General features: G+C 36.2%; 1 protein-coding gene across 14 annotated transcripts in view; it reads right to left on the bottom strand.

Annotated features, from left to right (window-relative positions):
* BRD10 (bromodomain containing 10) overlaps positions 1-19,572 on the bottom strand; it is a 79,320-nt gene extending 59,748 nt beyond the window's left edge. For all 14 annotated transcript variants that reach the window (XR_015280357.1, XR_015280359.1, XR_015280360.1 and 11 more), the window contains exons 1-4: positions 18,821-19,572; positions 16,330-16,530; positions 8,234-9,663; positions 1,064-1,140 (exon numbers count right to left, since the gene is read on the bottom strand). Coding sequence is in view for 5 of the 14 variants with exons in the window: in XM_086867868.1 (XP_086723994.1) it covers positions 1,064-1,140; positions 8,234-9,663; positions 16,330-16,530; positions 18,821-19,557 (2,445 nt within the window). In the remaining 9 variants the exon portion in view is untranslated. The remainder of the gene's footprint in view (positions 1-1,063; positions 1,141-8,233; positions 9,664-16,329; positions 16,531-18,820) is intronic.
* Positions 19,573-20,075: the final 503 nt, after the last annotated feature.

Raw genomic sequence — 20,075 nt, 5'->3', positions numbered from 1 at the left:
GGGCTAGGTTTTAGACAGACAACTTGAATAGTTTAAGTTGTTCAATAATGTAAGAAACTATTTCTAAACCAACTGTATATATCCATGGTATGGAGATAATATGCTCGGAAAAAAAATAATTATGCATGTACCTACTTCTTGGAGCTGTTAGGAAACATTTTAGTCACCACCATTATAATATAGACAAAGTCAGTGTACACTTAAATAGCAGTCACCTCTCAACATTGACTGTTAGTACCCAATTTTAACACAATAAATTCTACTAGCTCCATCTGAAATGTGTGATCATGATGGGCTCAATCGATTCAGGGTGAGGGTATTACAAAATAGGCAATAAATTAGGGTAAATTTTGTAGGGTATCTACAAAATAGATAATTACAAAATCAATACAAAATTGCATTGATTCAATGCAAGCCTACTGGCCAAACTTGCACAGATTGCTCTCTGAAGGAAAAAGATAGCCAAAGGAGGACTTCAATCCAAGCAGCTTTGCATACAGAGAGAGAGCAACTTAGAACTGATGTACTGTCACACTTCTACTACAGCACCATAAAACCATACTAGCATAATTAAAACTCTTTGCTTTCTAGAGCCTAAGAGGTCCTAGAAGCCAAGAAATCACATACTGATAAGGAATAACAGCTGCAAGCATGGAAAGCACAGTTATAAATTTTTTGCAAGTCCTTCAGTTAACCAAGCATATTTCAATTCAAGAACCACATTGTCACACCTCATATAAAACCAAGTAATTTTAATCCAAATAAGTATATCTACCTTAAAAATGTCTTTAACAAGTCCTAGTTTTCACAGGTTTTATACTGTAACAAATGTATCTGGGATCATAAACAACATTGAAAATACTGTTCAAGCTGCACATGCTAAAAATGATAAAATATTTTCTACCAAGACAAGGTGAAATGTACTTTCAAAAGTATCAGCTTAAACCTTTAAAACTAGAAGAAGCTTCAGTAAATATTTCCAAGATCTCTATCAGAAATAGAAGGACTTATTTCATAGATATTCAGATTTCAAGTGCTTAAAACAAAAATTAAAATAATTTACCTGAAATTCCGGTATGGTAGACTTTCTGACACCTTTCCTCTTCTTTGTGATTGCTTTTTTAGACAGCGATTTTTTTCCTTGTAAGATTAAAAGAGAAAAGCTTCATAATGCTGTTCATTGTACTTTATTAATAAAACTCAATTGCTACCAACTTGTAAGTTAAACTGCAACTAACAGATGGTTTTCAGCAAGTCATGTAAACATGATGAATCAGAACTAGACTCAGCAGAAGCAAACACTGAACAAGGATCTGTGTACTGCAGTTTTTTGTGTGGAGTGGAAGGAAAAAAAGAAAAAAACCTACTATAATTTAAATAATACAGTGCCTAAAAATATAAGTCCTGTAAGTAACATTGCTACCACTCTTCTCCAAGAATTGAAATCCCGAACTTAAGACACAAACCTAAGAAACAGAGCATCTTACCTGCAAGATTTGTTTCTCTAACACTCTAAAGAGCTACACATTAGGATCTGGCATCTCTATATCTATTAGTAAAAAGATAACCTCAAAATACAAGCAGGACCTAGAAATCCCTGACTGAACATACTGAATTTACCAAGGAAATTAGATTAATTTGTTTCTTCTGCTTGTGGCAATACCTAACATTTTTATAAAAAGGCAAGAAACTTCCTATAAAGCACTTCACATGCAGCTGTACTATACAGAAACAGAAGAAAAAAATCTCTGTGAAGGTAAGGCAAGTGCTTTACTGCCTACAGTACAGGAGTTTACAAGTCATATACATTTCTCAAATCTAGAGATGTCATCAAGCATTACAGCAAAGCTTCTTATATGATTATTTCTACATTCATGTGGCAAATTCAAACAAGATCACTTTTAACTTGTTCACTCAGGCCAAAATCATCACTCTAATATTATCACTCGTTCACATTCAGGAGTCCTAAACAATAATTAAAAACCTTAGACAAAAAGAGAGCTTGAAGAAAATAATCATCCAATGAGAAATTTGTTGTCAGCTAGATTGACTGCAGGCATTTGGCAATAGTGCAAGCACAGGCAGATTCAATATTTACTTTAATGAAAATACTGGCAAAAATTTCACTTCTTCCTAAAAGATGCTCTATGTGTGTGCATATGCATATGTACACATACATACAAATATTCATAGATGTCTAAGCATTTATATTTCCAGTTTATTACACTGTGAGTTTCCTGAACATGTTACCTGACTCTGAAATAAACCCACTTACAGGACAAGGTGCAGGGCTTGAAGAATCTAGATCTGAAGCTCCACATAAAATCAAGCTATATTAAAATCAATAAAGCAACCTAGAAACCACCCATACCAGCCATATTTAAAAATTTTAAATGCCCTCAATGACCAAAATGAAATACATATTTCACATCAGAGAATATGTGATAAAACAGAGAAGCTTATTTATTAGAATAATAAACCAACATTCTGACAATGGGAAAAAAAGTCAGCATTTTTGTTACATACTTTATGAATACAGATGCATGCTACTACTGAAAACAATGCTGTTCATTGAATGAATTAAAGTAGATGCTTAAAAGCTTTCTTGACAAACTGACTCAAAAAGGAGTCTGGTCACATGTTGGCTCCTTGCTATAGCCCTTTTTAAAAATGTTATCTGACAACTAAATGAAACGACAGAAAATAAGGCAGCTAGATTGTCTTGCTTCTTTACAAAAAGGAAAATTTTAGTATGTTTAAAACAGAATTTTCATTTTACTAGAATACTTTCAATATTTTTTCAACAAGTATTTACTTGACTATTATCAGCATCCAGTGCTATATGATGTACGATGCAGTGTAATTCAAGAAGTAACAGTTAAACAGATATATTCTTTTTCTTTTCCCCAATATATCCTTATGAAAAGGAGGATGAAAATTTTTAGGAAGAGTTATAAATAATTAGAAACCCAAATAAAATAAACATTTCTTTCCACACATCAGCATCTGAAAAGCATGAAGTAGGAAAGATACAGAGTTACAGACAGACCAAGAATTAAAAGAAACCATCTAGAAGCACAAGAAAATGAGCCTTACTCATGAAACAGAGTCTCATATAAAGCATACCAGTTGGAATAGGTGTACCAAAAGGCCAACAAAATTCCGAGGCTGGTAACTGCCATGAGCTAAGTACATATCTGTCTAGAGCAGCATCACAGTCTTTTTCCCGTTTTTTTGACAGCAGCTGTCCTATGGTGCAAGCATTTTTGATATAATGTATTAAAAACTAAAAAAAACTACAGATACTTGTACCATGGGAGAGAATTAATATATACAGCAAACTACTTAGGGCAAATTCATCTTCTACCTCAGTAACACCCTTTCAAAATACAAAATCGATATTAGAAGGAAGTTGTAGTGGTAGTACTGACAATTTCTCCCTTTTAAAAAAGATGGTATCTGTTTTTCCAAAAATCATTTATCAGTTTTAAACGATGGTAACAGAAACAAAGTCCTTCGCAATTGACAGTTATCTGTAATTCATATGTATTACATAAGTGAAATACATTTTTATGAAGTGTATAAAAATGCAGTTTTGTAATCCAGAGGTGTGATGGTTTTGTGGATTTCCACCCAGCACCCAGACTAGCAATTGTGCAATAAACTTAAGTATCTTTTCCATGTAATTGGTTTTAAACATCCAGAAACTAATGCTGTCTTGGGATATCAAAATCACCAGTGAGAGGCAACTTCTCAAATCACTCCACTAAGGTCTGCTAGAGATCTTTTGTCCATAATCCTGGATGAAGAAACTATCTCAAAGACTTATATTAACTCCTGAGCAGATGAAGTAATGTTTCTGACAGCAGTTAGATCACAGTGCATTTTAAATCATGGAGCACTGTGCCTTTCAGAGCATACTTATTGTACAAATACACTTAATTATTAACTAAAAGAGTCAATTAGAAAAAGCTTAGAACCTTAGTAGAACCTTAGTAAACCTTACTAGAACCTTATTAAATCCTTACTAGAAAAATACTTATGATTAAGAATCTCATATACATAATCTGCTTAGTTCATCTACTCAATTCAATACAGCCTGCTTCCTGCCCATATTTAAAGATATTCCAGTGTAAATTTACATCCACTAACAATTTACTGTGTCATAATTAGTAATTATGTCTCCACACAGCCTTTTCCAAAAGGCTTCACATCTCGGTTTGGCTTCAGCTCAGACTGGAAGAGACTATGAGGCATCTCACCCCCAAGAAGAATTCATAGGAAGTCAACATTTTATTAACCAAGAGCCCCTTAGCCAGCTCTGTGAAAATTCTTAGACACTAAATTTAAGTTCAGTAGGTCCAGGAGAAATCTGACTGCCATAAGTTTTCCTTTCAAGCCGAATTCTACGGATGCTGTCAGTGAATAAATACACAAGCAATTAACAAACACAACAGCTAGGACCTGAAGACTAATTATGAGCATCCAAAAAGCACACTGTGGAGATTAGATGCAACTAAAATATAAGCCACCTCAAGCTCGTGTTGCCATCTAAGGGTGAAGAAGGGGAAACAAAGAGATAATTCAGGTATCTTCTAGAAATATTTTTGGCATAAAAATGAGACTAATAAAACACTAAGCCCTAGAAATGTTCTTGACACTTGTAAATTTCTTCAGCAAGAAAAATACAACCTATTTCTAACCTTTTCTACATTGAGATCAATGTGATTTGAAAACAGAAACATTTTTACAGATCTGGTAAAACTTTTTATTATGAACTCTGGTATATTGAGTTCTTACGGCTTCTCCTTGATGAGCAAAAGCAAAGCTAATTCATGCTTCAAATTATAAAGTAACAACACATAGAAATTTTGAATAAAAACTTATTAATTATTTTTTATAAGACTGCAACTTTTTCTTGGATATGGAGCAGAGTCTTGTTATCCCAGATGGGGCAACAGATGTTTTTAATATCAAACACTAACTCAGTAGTATTTGTCATGGTAGAATACAGCTAAGTTAGCCCTGTCCAACTGCAAGAATTTCTGTTTATTCAGTACATTCTAGCAGCAATTGCAGTGCTCTCATATTAATTAACAGGCCCTGTACCTTTCTGTTAACAAATTTGTACGACACACTTCCTGTCTTTCAAAGATTTGGCAACTACTGTATATATACTATTTCCTTTTAATCTCCTACTTTTCTATCTTGCTCCCAACAGCTCTTCTTTTAGCAGATATAACATGATACAATCTGGAAAATGAAGCATTATTATAGAGTTTTGAAGCTTCCATATTGACCCATCATACACTTTTATATGGTCAAATGATCTAAGTCAGTCTAAACAAGTGCATTAATATTCCTGATGTACAGAACATCTGAAACCTTATAAAACCTCAGTGGTACATGCTTCTGAATACAGTGGCACAGAAGCTTTATGCATGGTTTACATTGTTGGAATACCTCACTTAATGTTTTCAAGGTGATCAACAGGCTGTTCTTTTATCTACAGGCGAGACAACACAACAAAGTTTTTACAACACTGAAGAGAAGAGTCTCCAGGAGACTTCTGTAGATTAAACTCCCAAGGACAGTAAACCAGGCACTACAAAATTGCTGCTTTTTAATTTTAATTTTTTTTTAAATGAAATTAATTTTATCATATTCAAGTAATGCTTGACTTCATGTACAAAATGCAATGGTACTCTAAAAAATAAAATATATAGTAAAATGGGCTTCAAGCAGGAAGACTACCATGAATTTTCCAGAGCATGAGTACACAGAATTTACATCCAAGTTTCTTGTAAAGTTGTGTGCTGTATTGATATTTTCTATACCAATTTGAATAAAAAGAGATTCAGTTTACACTTACTTCAACCTCTGATTCATGCACATCACAGTTATTTCAAGCAGCCTCTGGTCCCTTCTATTTTCTCAACCCTACAGATGTTCTGAATTTCATCCAATCCATGTTTCAAACATGCAATTATACGATTCTCATGCTCTTGCACTGTGCCTTGCACTTGAAGTTATCTAACTCCAGTAAGAAAATAACTTACAAAAGTCGATGCATAGCATGCAGCTCTTTATAGAACTGCTCTGACTCATTCCATTACATCCAGTACTACTCTGTCAATAATACTGACACAGAACACTGCCACAATAATAACCATCACCTTGTTTTAAAGACATAGATTCAATAAAGTGGTCACACCTTTTCATAAATTGAAAGAAAACTCTGTCACTATGGTAGAGGTCATAACATAGCTGTATTCTCCAGGAAGTTCTGTTCACAATATTTCTGTGAAGTTTTCAGATGGAAAAACTGCATGACCAGTCTATATTCACTATGGGTACCACTGCCACAGCAAGCCAGGAATATGCAAATCATCTCAATAGGATCACAAACTGTGACTCAGTTACATTTAGCTGCCTAAAAGAACCAATAGCAGGAAAAAAATAATTTTGTTGGTTTTGAAAAAGTAATGAAAGGTCCTCACTTTAATATTCCTGATGTTCTCTTCTACTTACTGTACTGTTAAAGAACATTGTAAAGAATTATTATGGCTAGGATCAGACTTAAATCAGGTATTTTTGTAAATGATAAAGACAAGCTTTATCAAATTACTTTTTCTGTTCTACATTGTAAGGGAACCTTTAAACAGAAGATTTAATTTCAGAGAATCTTTAAGAAATACTACTTAGCCTTAAACTTTAGGAACTACTTAACCTTAAACATTAAGAAACATTACGAAACAACAAGGTATTAGCACAAATTGAATCCAATGCTATCCATTTCAGCCTAGCAGCTACAGGACCACTGGACATTTTACAGGACCACTGGACATTTAACAAACATAGGAAGAAAAGCGCTTTCTTGCAATGCTGTGAAGTTATTGCAAAATTTTCTCCAGCAATGAAGAAGTAGTCAGATGGGAAATGCCTCAACGTAACATGACGTAAAGGACAACAGTTCCCCAAATGAGACTCCTTGTTTGCCATTTGGGCAGTTATTCAGTGTGATTTGTTTTAAGAAGACTGAAAACAGTGACACATTTGGAGAGCTAACAGTCACAAAGGAAAATGTAAATACATCAGTTTCCCTGAATACTACATATATGAACTTCAACTGCAACTCTTAAAGCTTCTTTTTAGATGTAGGCAGAGAAATATTTTGGAAAGAGGAATTTGGTATTTGAATAGCAAGACAGTTTTGGGGTTTTATGTACAAATACTTGTTCTCTTAGCTTTAAATTTTGATTTCTAGCTACATGCCCTGCCATCAGACCTTGGCTAGCTTCTTAACCTTCAGAAGATACTTTTTTGTCACCCAGATTCTTGGTTTTGGCTTTTGCTTTTCAGATGAAATCAAATCTTTATCTGTCAGTCTATACTGCTCTGAAAAGCAGCCTGTTACTTGAAAAAATATAATGTTTGAAGGAGTCTGATAAAATCCAGCACAGATAACTTAGCCCAGGACTCAAAAGGATTAAGTTTTTACCTTGCTTCATATGACATCAAAAATACTACAGCTACCTGAACAACTTGAACTGACTTAAGGTTTTTGTAACTTTACTGTTTGCAAATACCTTTGAAATTTTCCATTGATTTAACTGAAACCTGGATTGTGTATCACTTACCTGAAACACTTAACTAGATGCTGCCCAATTCTGTAATAAAAATGTCATCAGCATAAATTCTGATACCAGTGTACCCTGATTGTTAGACTGAGGCCCACAAAGCAGTATTCTTTGGTGACGTAAGACTGCACAGTTACATTATGAGTAAATTTGGATTCATCATCTCATGTAATTACTCTGTGCTTCTTCATAAGTTGGATAAGATAATATTACCAGAAAAGGGAGAAACACTTCCATAATTGCTATAATACAAGATACTATGAAACGCCTTCAAGTGACACTCTCTGATGCTAAGCAGGCAGTCACATTCATTCTCCTGAATATTTTTTGCAGCAAATTGACCCTTCCAATTAATTATGTTCTCTAAAGATACATTCTGCAAATGAATCACTGTTTAATCCACTCACATTTTATATGCTTGTGTTACTGGGTAGGTAATTTTTTCTCTAAGATTAATATCCAAATTGTCTAATGCAATAAGGTTCTCCTTTCTCACAAAATAAAATGTAGACTTATCAGCTAAGAAAACAACTATAAAAAAAAATAAATCTGTATCCTCCTAATTTTTCCTATAAATAAAAATGTCAACTTACCAGACTTGTGCTTCTTATGTTTTGCTTTCTTTTTAATTATAAATAACTTGTTCTGGATTTCAGATTTATATGATTTGAATGGATGAAGATGAATCTCACGCTTTCTTTGCAAGTCATCAAGTTTTCTCTGTAAATTTTCATTTAGAATATCTTTCAACTTCTTTTTTTTCTTTTTCTTCTTTTTTGCCAGCATCTTATTTAGTTTCTTATTATTTTGCATTAAGGTTTCTAGCACTGTTTCTTTAGCAGATTCATGGTAATTTCTGCCCTGGTTTTCATTATAAGTGCCATTGATATGCATTTGGCAAGCTTTCAGTGTGTTCTCCTTGAACGGACTCAGTTCAGATCTTACTCTGGTCATTTCAGTGCAACTTTGTCCATTCTCCACGTCTGTTATTTCTTCTGAACTAGGGTGAACACCTATATCAACAATCTCTCCTGAAGTAATCAAATTCCTGAAGTTCTCTTTATAACAACCAGGTTTTTTGAGGTCACAAACTCTTGAGGCTTTTATTTCGCAATCAATCTTCATCTCCTCTGTAGTGACTCTGAAGCTACCTAAACGTGTTCTTTTTTCTGGACAGATAACAATGTCTGTACTTCTTTCTCCTTCTATCTTAGAATGACACAGCAGTTCTGTCCCAGCAGAACTGACCTCCCCATTGCTTTTGCTTCCATATTCATGTTTTACTCTTTCTGATTTAATACGTGGCACTTTTCTAACTTTGATGGGAAGAGACGGGAATTCAGGAGCCTGAAAAGGTTTTTGTTTGTAAATTCGAACATCTGCACCACAGAACTGTGGAAAGTGAACGTATGCATTTTCCAAGCAGTCATAACCAAGAATTACTTCTCTGCACTCATGGATAGGCTGACCTAGCACTGCATCCTGAACATCCTTTTGTGTTTCATACACAAAGTCACAGAGACCTTTTAGCAGCCATACTTTTTGGTAGAATGGTAGCTCATGAAATGGTTTTTCCTCCAAGGGATTAACTTCTCCAAGCACTTTGAAAAACTGGGGACACAATCCAAGTTTTTCTGCAGCACCATTAGGATTGTCAGTCTGCCCCACAACAGTATACCAGTGTTGCACTTTCTTTCTGAGTGCTGCTTCCCAAGTCCTGTAGGAGAATGTAGGCCTGCGATGCAATGTAGGCCTGCGATGAGGAGGACTTAACAAAGAAGTCATTATTTTCGATAAAAAAACATTGCACTGAGGCATCAGAAGACAACGTTCCAATTCATAGAATACTATTTCAGGTAAATTTAAAATCTGTTGTGCTAAACAAAGAAAATGACCAATAGCTGGAATCTCCCACATTGTCTCCATCCTTGTAGGTGCTGCTTGAGCTAAAAGTGATTTTTCCCATTCTTCTATTTCTTTCTGATTAGCTTCTTCTGCTTCCTTTCTTTCTTGATCTCTCTGCCTATTAAAAGAAATTACATGAAAATTCAGATATTGGGTGAAAAAAGAAATGAGAGAGGAAAAAAAAAATCAGGACTACACTATGTCAAACATACTTATCTTGAAGTTATAAAGAGCACAGTAAAACTGAAGTTTTACTTCAGTCTGTCCTACTTTGCAGTGCAAAACACATCAACCAAAATGGGAAATTATTGTAGGGTTTTTTTTTTTCTATAACCACTAGTTTAAAAAAGGGAGAAAGATAAGAAAAAAGCCTGGCATATGTACTTAATCAATAGTTTGAGTTGTTTAGATTTTCAGTTATTAAAAAAATGTATTTCCTTCCTCAATCCTTTTTAATCAAAACTGAGTATTTACAAGAAACTATCCATATAAAAATCTCTGAAACAAATTCCACATAAATCTTGTTTTCAAATGGTTGCCCTGTGGCTCACATCACTAGCCTTGTACCTCCCTTCCTCAGCAGACAAGTATACATGCCTAATTGCTAAGTGCTTCATTTACAAGCACAAGAGCCATTTTCCCTCACATCCCAAGGTATGTTACTAGTCAGTTTGCAATGGTGGTCAAAAAAGAAACAAGTATCAGGACACACAAAGAATGTGATGGAAAATAATACCAAAAATAAACTGTTATTAGATTAATTGGTTTGCCCTCACCTGAAAAAATGTATTCAGTTCTGGTCCCCCTATCTAAAAAACAGGATAGAGCAGAAATAACATACATTCGGAGAAAGAGGTTATCAGTAACCAGAGGCCTGTAAAAACTTCTGAGTTATCTGGGAGTCCACACAAAACACTAGCACAAGGAAACATAACAGCAGTATGTAAACCATTTTATGATAGACTGGGAACTTCTATTTGCTTTTATTTGTAAATTAATCATGAAATATAAGGGCAAGACATGCTAAAAAAAGAAATGCTTCCATTTCAGATAGTCAATTACATGTAGCTTACCATCTAAGATACAAGATATCTCAATTTATTTCCAAAGCAGAAAACTGGACATCTGCATGAATCACACAAATATCAAAAGTTACCAACAGAAGGAAATTTTCTTCAATGCTGCTGCACTAGTAAACTAACATTTTTGCCCAAAGGCACAACCAGATTACAAAAGACGGGAATAGGATACAGCTGTACTTACAGAAATTTTTTTTAGAGCTCATCCTAAGCTTCTTTTTTCTCTGAAGCGTCTATCACTAGTGAAAACTTATCACCTGCCTCTAACATAAATGGGACCTGCTACTGGAATTTTCACATCCTGATTTCCAAATTGGTAATCTCCAATATTATTTCTTCATAAACAAGTAGCAAATAAATGATATGTATCCATTGAAATCATCAATGCCTTCCAAATTCAGCAAAAGAGTAATGAAAAACTAAAATCTTTCTTTTGGTGACATGAAGCTGATAGTTGCTTCTAGCTTGAAGGGCATGTATTTCAAGCATGAACTATTGACTAGCTATCGTAACAATGCAATAAATGCAACAAAGTAGCTTTGTCCACACTTTAGTATCAGCACAGGAGAAACATGTCATGTGTATGCAAAATAACATAAAACACAGTAAGACTTTACTAAATACTTTATCTTCTATAATAAAATTAAATGTTCAGTGACTTGTTTTCATAATTTGAACAGAAATTCTTAATGCCACATATATGCATCCTTGTTATTTATATATCTAGTAAGTTCAGAAAGACAGACTTAAAACATAAAAGGTAAAAGCAAACAGGTCAGTAAATTCTTAACTTCAGTCTCCCAATGCATCATTAACTTAAGAATATAAAGGATGGAATATAAAGACAAAATCCCACTTTGCAGCACAAACTTCTAATAGCCATTCTTGGTGAATAAACCACTAAATTTGACAATACTACTTGCACATCTAAAGTGAGCGTTATTTTTATTCTGATTTATGTTCTATTTAAATATGCTAATATTGCATTGATATAATAAATAAAAACAATTAATGTCCAAGTGAGGCAGAGGAAGATATTATATTACACGAAAGTGGTCTCAAATATAAATTCCACAGCACTTTTGGATCCCATTCCCTCGTTCCTCCTAAATGTAAAGCATACTTCCTAATAACCTCTTGCCTCCAAATGGTGTGAACTCTATTAAAATAGTATGGCAACAAGACTAAATAGTGAGTACATGGTGAGATGGAACATATGTAGAAACAAAACCATTTCAGTATTGTTTAATAAAAAAAAGCTGTAGGCAATCCAAAAATATCATCTTTGCAAGCAGTTTCAATGTTTTACCAAGTGAAAATTTAAATCAAGGTAGAATTATCAAAATAAACACAATACCCTAGATTCACCTCTGCCTAGATAAAATTACAATTATTTTATAATTTTTAAGAATGTTTTAAAAGGCTCTTTAAAAAGAAAACTGTAAGTTGCTTCATGTAAAAAGTTTGTCTTCTTTTTAAGCTGTTGTTTTATCACAATATCTGTTGTCATTCCATTCTCAGCAGACATTCAAGAAAAAATTGTAAATGATAGCACATTTTCATTTCATTCATTTCATTATTGAGGTCCTCCTGTTAGCATCTTTTTAAGGGCATAGCTTTTTTTCAAGAGGATAAAGGGAAGTAAAGAGGGAATAGGACACAGGACAAGGGAGCAGGGGTGAAGGAAGAGAGAAACCAGAGAGGGAGTTCAGAAGACATTTGATATTTTAGTGGCACAAATATCCTTATACTGAGAAATTCTCTGGACTTACATATTTAGCTTTCATGCTGACAGCAACTGTAAAATATCCTGTTGTTTCAAACTTCTATTTAAATTTACTAGAAATATGTTTGCATACATGTATTGGACTTACAGTAGTAACAAAACTATTCTAAGGTGAAGTTGATTTTTCTAGACTAACAACAGCCATATTCCAGAACATATCTGCAGCAGCTGTTTTGCTGCAGAATAAACCTAGTGATCTTTGCTTTTTTTTTTTTTTTTAGCAAAGTGTGATGAGAAGATTAGTGGATAAGAAGAGTGGCATCTGGCCTTAAAACTCAGCAAACATGATATGCAAGTAGAGATAACACCTAAAACAGAGTCCAGACATAACTCCTTGTTCTTATGATTTCCTCCCTTATTTAAGGCAGCAGACTCATATCACCAGCAAATTACTTCTTGCTTGCAACATTTCTTGGTGGGGAGAGGAGACAAAGACTAGATTTAATTTTGTTCTCCCAGTTACCATGTCTAGTGTAACCAAGTATAAGTCTAATAACATAAGAGTTGATTCACAGGTTAAAGGTCAGACACCAGAATTCTTAAAGACAAGACACAGAGAACTATTTTAATTCACAATAACTTGTTTCTACAAACTTTCTTTTAAAAAATAAAATGGAAAGTTTCATACAGATTAGCAATATTATATATTATTCTAAATTAAGCCAAGATTTAGTAGCTAGAACATACTAAATTTGGAGAAGCCCATATAACTTTATTTCTGCATCTCAAGTATCTTATATCTTATTATGACATACACTATATTTTTCCACTGGATCCAGTTAATTGCATGCTAATATCCTCAAAAAAAGCAAAATTGACTATATAAGCATACTTCATTCCACAATTTCCTTAATTAAATTACTAACTTGCAACTAGAATTCAATTCCTTAAATGTTTTAAGCAATATGTCATAAATTTATCCCAGGAACATGCTTTCAGAGATGAAAGATACAGAACTGCCTATGTAATTTTCAACAAACCAAAGCCACTTGATTCCCACTGAAATCAACCAGTTACCTGCCATTCACTGGTGGTTTTAAAAATTTCAGTAGCAATCTACCTTTATATTTCGGTATCTAACTAACTAGTCAATCATTTCCAATTACAGAATAATTGCACAACTATTTATTGTTAATTAATATATTAATTAATTGATTTGTTACTTACTTAACAAGTAAGCAAGCAGCTCAGTAGAAACTCATAGAAATGTAATTAATAATTTGAAGAAGATAGTCAATATTCTGGTAATTACAACAATTGAACAAAAGGAATGCTGACAAGCAAGACTGACAACAAACATAAATCAGATGTTCTCATATATGCACCTTGGCGGGCGGAAGTGCTTTTGCTGCTGTACAAGAAATTATTAGTTGCAAAATAGTGAAATCAACTTTGCAATGATATCTTTTAAGTTTTTATATGTCAAGTCTACCATCATGAATCTGTCACTTGGGGAAAGTTATAAAACATTACATAAATAAAAGTGAAATTGATCATGCAAGAAATGGATAAATTACAAGAAAAAGAGAACTCTCAACAAAGGATACCTGTATAACTAAAAGATTTGGTGTAGGATTTCCCTGAAGTTAACTACAGAAGAGAAGATAAAAAAGCCCATTTCAGAATGTTCTTCCAAAATATGCAGTTGAAAAAAAACCAAAATCAATTTCCAGGATTTTGTGGAAAATAAATAATCAAAAAGTATTTCAAGGATTTGATCTACTAATTTAATTTGTATTTTAGTTTTATTCCTATATAATATACCTGATTATATTTATTTATATGTTTTACTATTTTAAATTTAATTTTAATTTAATTCTCATCAGAAGATGCCTGTGTCTTATGAAAGTATCTAAATATCTAAAGCAAAGAATCACATATAAAATTGGACTTCAACAGGCAATTTCTTTAGATATGAGGATAAATTTTATAGAAAGGCCCTTGCATTTGCCATCTTACTATTCTGGGACTGAGAGCATGCAACTCTGAGACATTCTAAACAAAGATAATTTATGGCTACAAGCATAAATTACGACTACAAGCATACTAAGTCACTCACTAGATGGCGAGAAACTGAGCCCTTTTTTTATGTTCCTGGTAACTCATCCTAAAGTTGGGTGAAGAGCAAATGTTGCCAATCCAAACACAACTCATCTGCCAGCACTGTGCTCTCCAACTAAAATACCAAAGGCTGCAATCTTACATATTGTTTAGAAAGTATCTCTTCTGTGCCAACCTCAGTATATTAGATCTCTGAAGAAAATAAAAAAATTTAGCAGAAAAAACATTTTCTCTTCTTAATAACATAATATATACTTTAGCAATAAGCCAAAGTAAGTTGAGAAAATTGCAATACATTCTCAACTAAAAAGTGTTGAAATTGTGTGCATTTATATATTTGAAAATTTATGTATACTGTAAAATATGATCTTCACTGGAAATACGCAACTAACTTTATAGGGCTTCCAACTTCCAAGCCTTTTTCATAAAAGTGCTTGGAAAACGTACTTTTGGGCCATTTTTGGTGAGCTGGGAAAGAATTGGTGCAGAGAGGTCCCACTTACTTTTAAAACATGGTGTGATTAAGAAATAATAGTGAGAGAAGATATCTGAAGCATGATTACTTGGAGAGGTTAATAGAGTCAAATATTAAACCACCTGTCTACTGACAGATTTTTATTACTTCTTAAGAAGTGGTACAGTTCAAAATTTTAGGGCATAAAGAGGCAAGATAGTTGTGGTGTTTTTGTGTTATTGTGGAACATTCTGTAGAATCAATCATCTTTTTCCCAGGATCTGGTACTTCTGAGTATATCCAGATACGTGGATTTAACAGTTAATTAACTACAGTTTTGCAGCAACGTACTTAAAACAGGTGAATGAATGCATAATTTTTATTTTGTTTGGCAAACTGTTTAACACTCTATCAATGAATTAAAATCCAATCAAAATGTTCTTTTTCTAACACTGTTACCAAGTTCTGAGTTCTGGAACAAGAGAATTTCATCAAAGAAACAATAACCCTAGTGATCTTTCCTTTTTTTTTTTTTTTTTTGCAAAGTGTGATGAGAACATTAGTGGTAAGAACAAAGAAGGCAGTTCTACAGAAAAAAAAGTACTGTCTAACAGTTAAGTCAGCCATATAGCTTCAAATCTGCTGAAAATTAAGAATACGAGCAAAATTAAAAGCAAGCTATTTGCATATGGGGAAAAGTCTACAAAACTGTGAACTTTGAAAAAAGCTAGCAACATTTTGCTTTCTGAAGCAAATACTGTCTCACCACTGTGTGCCATTTTTAGACAAAATCACTCAAATTACTGTTAGAGTAAACAAACATATAAGCTTAATTTTCCTCAAAGTGACACATATTAACAGTAAACACTGCCTGGAAATATATAACTTAAATTTAAGAAGACCATAAAATCTCAGAGTTATTTACATATACAATCTAAAATTGTTACCTAACTGACAACCTGAAATGCCACATCAGTGAGGTAAAAGCAGTGGCACTGGCAGAGATAATTTGCTTCTGGCTATCAGTGAGAGAGGCAGTGACAAGATCATGGAATTAGACTGTAGTTAAGCATTCTGGTAGTTTGTCCAAGGATACATATGATAAACAACAATGCACTAGCAGAAAATCACTGTGGATGCTTTTAGTTAATATTAGAAGCTTTGCTACACTAAAATAAGAGCAGCTGTAATTTAATTTAAAACTTTAATGATGTCACCAATTTTTCAAGAAATGGGTACCAATTCTTTTGCTTTGTGGACGCAATGTATTGAACTCATAAACTTAAGACCACAAGAGCACCACAATGTTTATTAACCTAAAAAAAGCCGTAAGAAGCTAGCCCCTCTAGAAAACTAGGAAGACACAACTATTTAAAACTAAAACAAAAACGTTTTACTTATTACCTCTTTTCCTCTTTTGCTCTCAGTTGCTCCTCTTGTCTTAGAACCTGAACCATCACAGACTCAAACATGCCTGTTGACAAACCTACTAAATTGCGAGGTGTGGAACGACGTCTTGTAGAAATGCATTCTGTTGTTTTCTCCTCGTCCTGCCCATAGCATCCTCTAGATGTTACAGCTAATGATGTTTTCTCTCTTAAATGCCTAGAAGAAAAAAAGCAAGCCAGTTCACAACTATGAACTTCCATACCAGCGGCACCTCAATGCCTAGCCTATCAACCATGGATTGAGCTTATTTATTCAGAAAAAACTAGGTATTTTTTCACCTGCAATTTTTTCCACTTTGAAAATTCCTTTAAGAAATTTTAAACTTAAACCAATCACATTAATATGACCTATGTTTTCACACCAGTTAAAAACAGTGTATTTACCACAAGCTACCAAATATAATTTGGAGATGGAATTCTCTACCTTAATCCATATGTATTTGGAAAGAAAAAAACTTTCACAGGACCTAAGATAAGAAAATATCGTTTTTAGCAGAATCCTAAAAGTAGGGAGCTCGGTGGTGAGGGGAAAGGTGTATTAGTTAGTTTACTGGGGAAGCATATGTTAAACACTGGTTTTGTCCCAGTTAAAACTACAAAAACTGAAAGACAAAACACTACAAATTTGTCTGCAAAGTTACATTTCCTCTTACAGTGTTTCAAAATACTCCACTAAAACTAGTATGAGTTTTTCACCACCTGTAAAAAGATTTGAGGGGCAGAGGAGAAAAATCCCACCTCTATTCAAAAGGAACCTCCATTCTAAGGTAATTTTCTGTGGCTTGTAGCATCCAGGAATTATACAATATTGATTATACAGGAATTATGTAATATTAATTGATTCCCTTGAATCGGTTGAAGGAGAGCATTGACTTAAACACTGCTGTGTAATGATGTAAGAACAATTGTTCCAAGAAGTAGCTCTTCAATTTCATGTTACAAATAAAATTATGTTAAACGTTCAACCAAATTTGTCTAATTAAAAATTGTAAAAGAACTTTGACATTTTCCATAATCCTCTATAATGAGAGTTCCAAGAAACTTTTACTAAGCTAGTGCACACAGACATCATGAAAAAATCTTTACAAATCTCTGAAGAGTTAATACAAGACAAACTTACTATACACTGAGGCAGGATTATCTTCACACAGTTCAGTATTTCCTAATATTTATCTGAGAAATACTGTGGATTGAATGGAAGAATGACAAGAGCAACTGAATTTATCTTTTAGTAAATACCTATACTGCTATTTGAAAACACAAAATCTTACAAGTTGCATTTCGTAATCTGCCAGCAGTAATTCTATTAAGCCAGGAATTTTGAGGGTTTTGTGAGTATCAGGTTTTACTCAAGCAAACCAGAAGCACTACATTCAGCTCCTTCTCTTCTACTACCAGACTGTCCCAAAACTGCTGTTTCACAGAAACAGTTTCAAATATACCGTTGCTACAGCAATTGAATTAATACAGTCACTCTGCCTTCAGGTGACTTCTGCACCACTCTCCTGAAGTGTTCTTCCTACACAAGCAACGTTCTTACCAGCTTATCAGTTCATTCTGTGAGTCACTAGCAAACTTAAAGCTGATGGACACACAGAGTTTTACATATTTTCCAATACTTCTTCCAATTCCTTCTTCACCTCCGTCCTTCACCAAAAACACCTCTTGGTTTTTACATGCAGAATACTATGTCATTCAGAAGACCAGTGGGCGTTTCACTGTAAGAAGCCACCATGGTTTTCTAATAATGACTAAACTATGCCTATGACAAGCTCACAAGAAAGCATGTACTTCAGTTGTGATTTAAATTATACAGCTCGAGAGCTTTCTATGTTTCAGCTGCTTTGGCTGGTAAGAAAGTTCCTGCCAGGAACTTAACATTTCAACTTACCGTGATTTCCATTTTGACCTTTAAGACTATAGTACGTTAAGCATTGTCTCTTATTTCATAATTATCAAAAAATACACCATTTCCAAGCAGGTAACTTCGGCTTAATATTTTATTTCTACGATTTTAAGAGCAGTAAAAATTTCACCGTTTGCTAAAACAACAATTTAAAAGAGCCAAATATTCACACAGAGTTCAGGCAGTTTCACGACAGAATAAAATAAAGAAAGAAGCATTTGACATCTTGTGTAAACAAGTGTCCCTCCATGTTCACAAAAGGCTTCTTTCAGAAGGAAAATCTTAGCCAGGAAATGCTGTGCTCTATTTGGCATTTTGAGGTTTGGAATTTGCAAAGCGTTTTGAATTAAGATTTGAATAGTTCCCAATAGGAAATGTTAATCTTCATGAAAGTATTGAAAGTTCCGGTATTCTTTCTCTTGTGGGGTTTTGTTCGATGCTTGTTTTCTTTTAACGGATTTTTTACGTAAAGAAACACACCCTCCTGTTCTACTTTGTGTAAAGAACACGCGGAACGGCCCCAATAGCTCTCTACACCTACCGGGATAGTAGCGCCAACTTCTGTTCCAGCATCATCTCCAGCTTCTGGGCCTGTTTGGAGAGCCAGTGGTCTACACCGTGCAGCCGATAGCAGGTCTCCAGCATGAGCCTGAAGTCACACACGAAATCTGCTATCCCTGTATACTGCCCACTGGAAAATTTCTCTTCCATTTTCAATAACCATATTCCAGCTGGGAGCTGCTGCAAGGACTGGCTGCTCTTACGGCCCGAGAGGGAGCCAGCGCCTTCTTCCCCGAAAAATGCCTGATCCGCGAGGGGCTTCAGGAACGGCGCCGTCAGAGGCCGGTATTTCTCCAGCAGGAACTCGCGCAGGATGCGGTACCCCTGCTGCAGCTCGGGATTCAGGCTCTGCTGCCAGGCAGTCTTCCCTCCCTCATCATCTGTCTCCTTCTCGGGCTCCTCTATCCCACTCCGAAGGGCCGAGGGCCGATCCGCCGGGAGGTCTCCGCGGGACTCCATGTCTCCCGCCCCGGGCCCGTTCTCCGGCACCTGCCGGGGACTGCGGCGCTGCGCCTCGCCCGGCCGCCGGGTCCGCAGCGGGCTCACCTGCGCACACAGACACCGCTCAGTGCCCCGCCGGCCCGGGGGGCGGGACGCGGCCGCCGGCAGGGAGGCACCGACTGGGCTGGCGCGCGGCCCCGCCCGCCCGGGGACCGCGCCCTCGCCCTCAGGGCCCGCCCCCTTCTCCCCCACCCGCCGGCGGCGGCACCGGCGCATCCCACCCCCCGCGTGCGCCCTTCCCGCCGGGCCGGCGGGGACCTCCCGCCGCTCGCGCGCGCTCTGGACAGGCAGCCGGTGCGAGCCGGTTCCGCGCGGCGTCCGTCGAGTAACGGGCGTCGCGCGCGGCAGCGCGAGTTGAGGGGAAAGAGGGGGCGCGGCCCCCCCGACCGGGAAAGGACGCGGAGCCTCTCACCCCAGGGCGCATGCGCGCGCCCGGCCAGCGGCGGTGCGCCCGCGGCAGTGTAGCGCCGGGTGTGGTGTGACGTCAGTAGAGGGCGCCCAGCTAGGAGCCGGCGGGGGCGACGCAGGGGCGGTCTCTGGTGCGCGCGGGGCGGGGCCTCGCGGCCGGGCCGGGCTGTGCTGGGCCGGGCTGGGCCGGAGTAACGAGCCCCTCACGGGCGGGGTGAGGCGGCTCCGGCCGCGGGTGGCCGTGGAAGCGCACTCCGGCCCCGCAGAGCCCTGATCCTGTGCTGCTGCGGCTGAGATTTCAGCCCCGTAACGGGTCTGTTGTCTCA

Source organism: Cyanistes caeruleus, chromosome Z (genome assembly GCF_971803275.1).
Source record: "Cyanistes caeruleus chromosome Z, bCyaCae1.hap1.1, whole genome shotgun sequence".
Lineage (NCBI taxonomy): Eukaryota > Metazoa > Chordata > Aves > Passeriformes > Paridae > Cyanistes > Cyanistes caeruleus.
The sequence above is the reverse complement of the archived record's forward strand: the minus strand, read 5'-3'. Positions and strand labels throughout refer to the sequence as shown.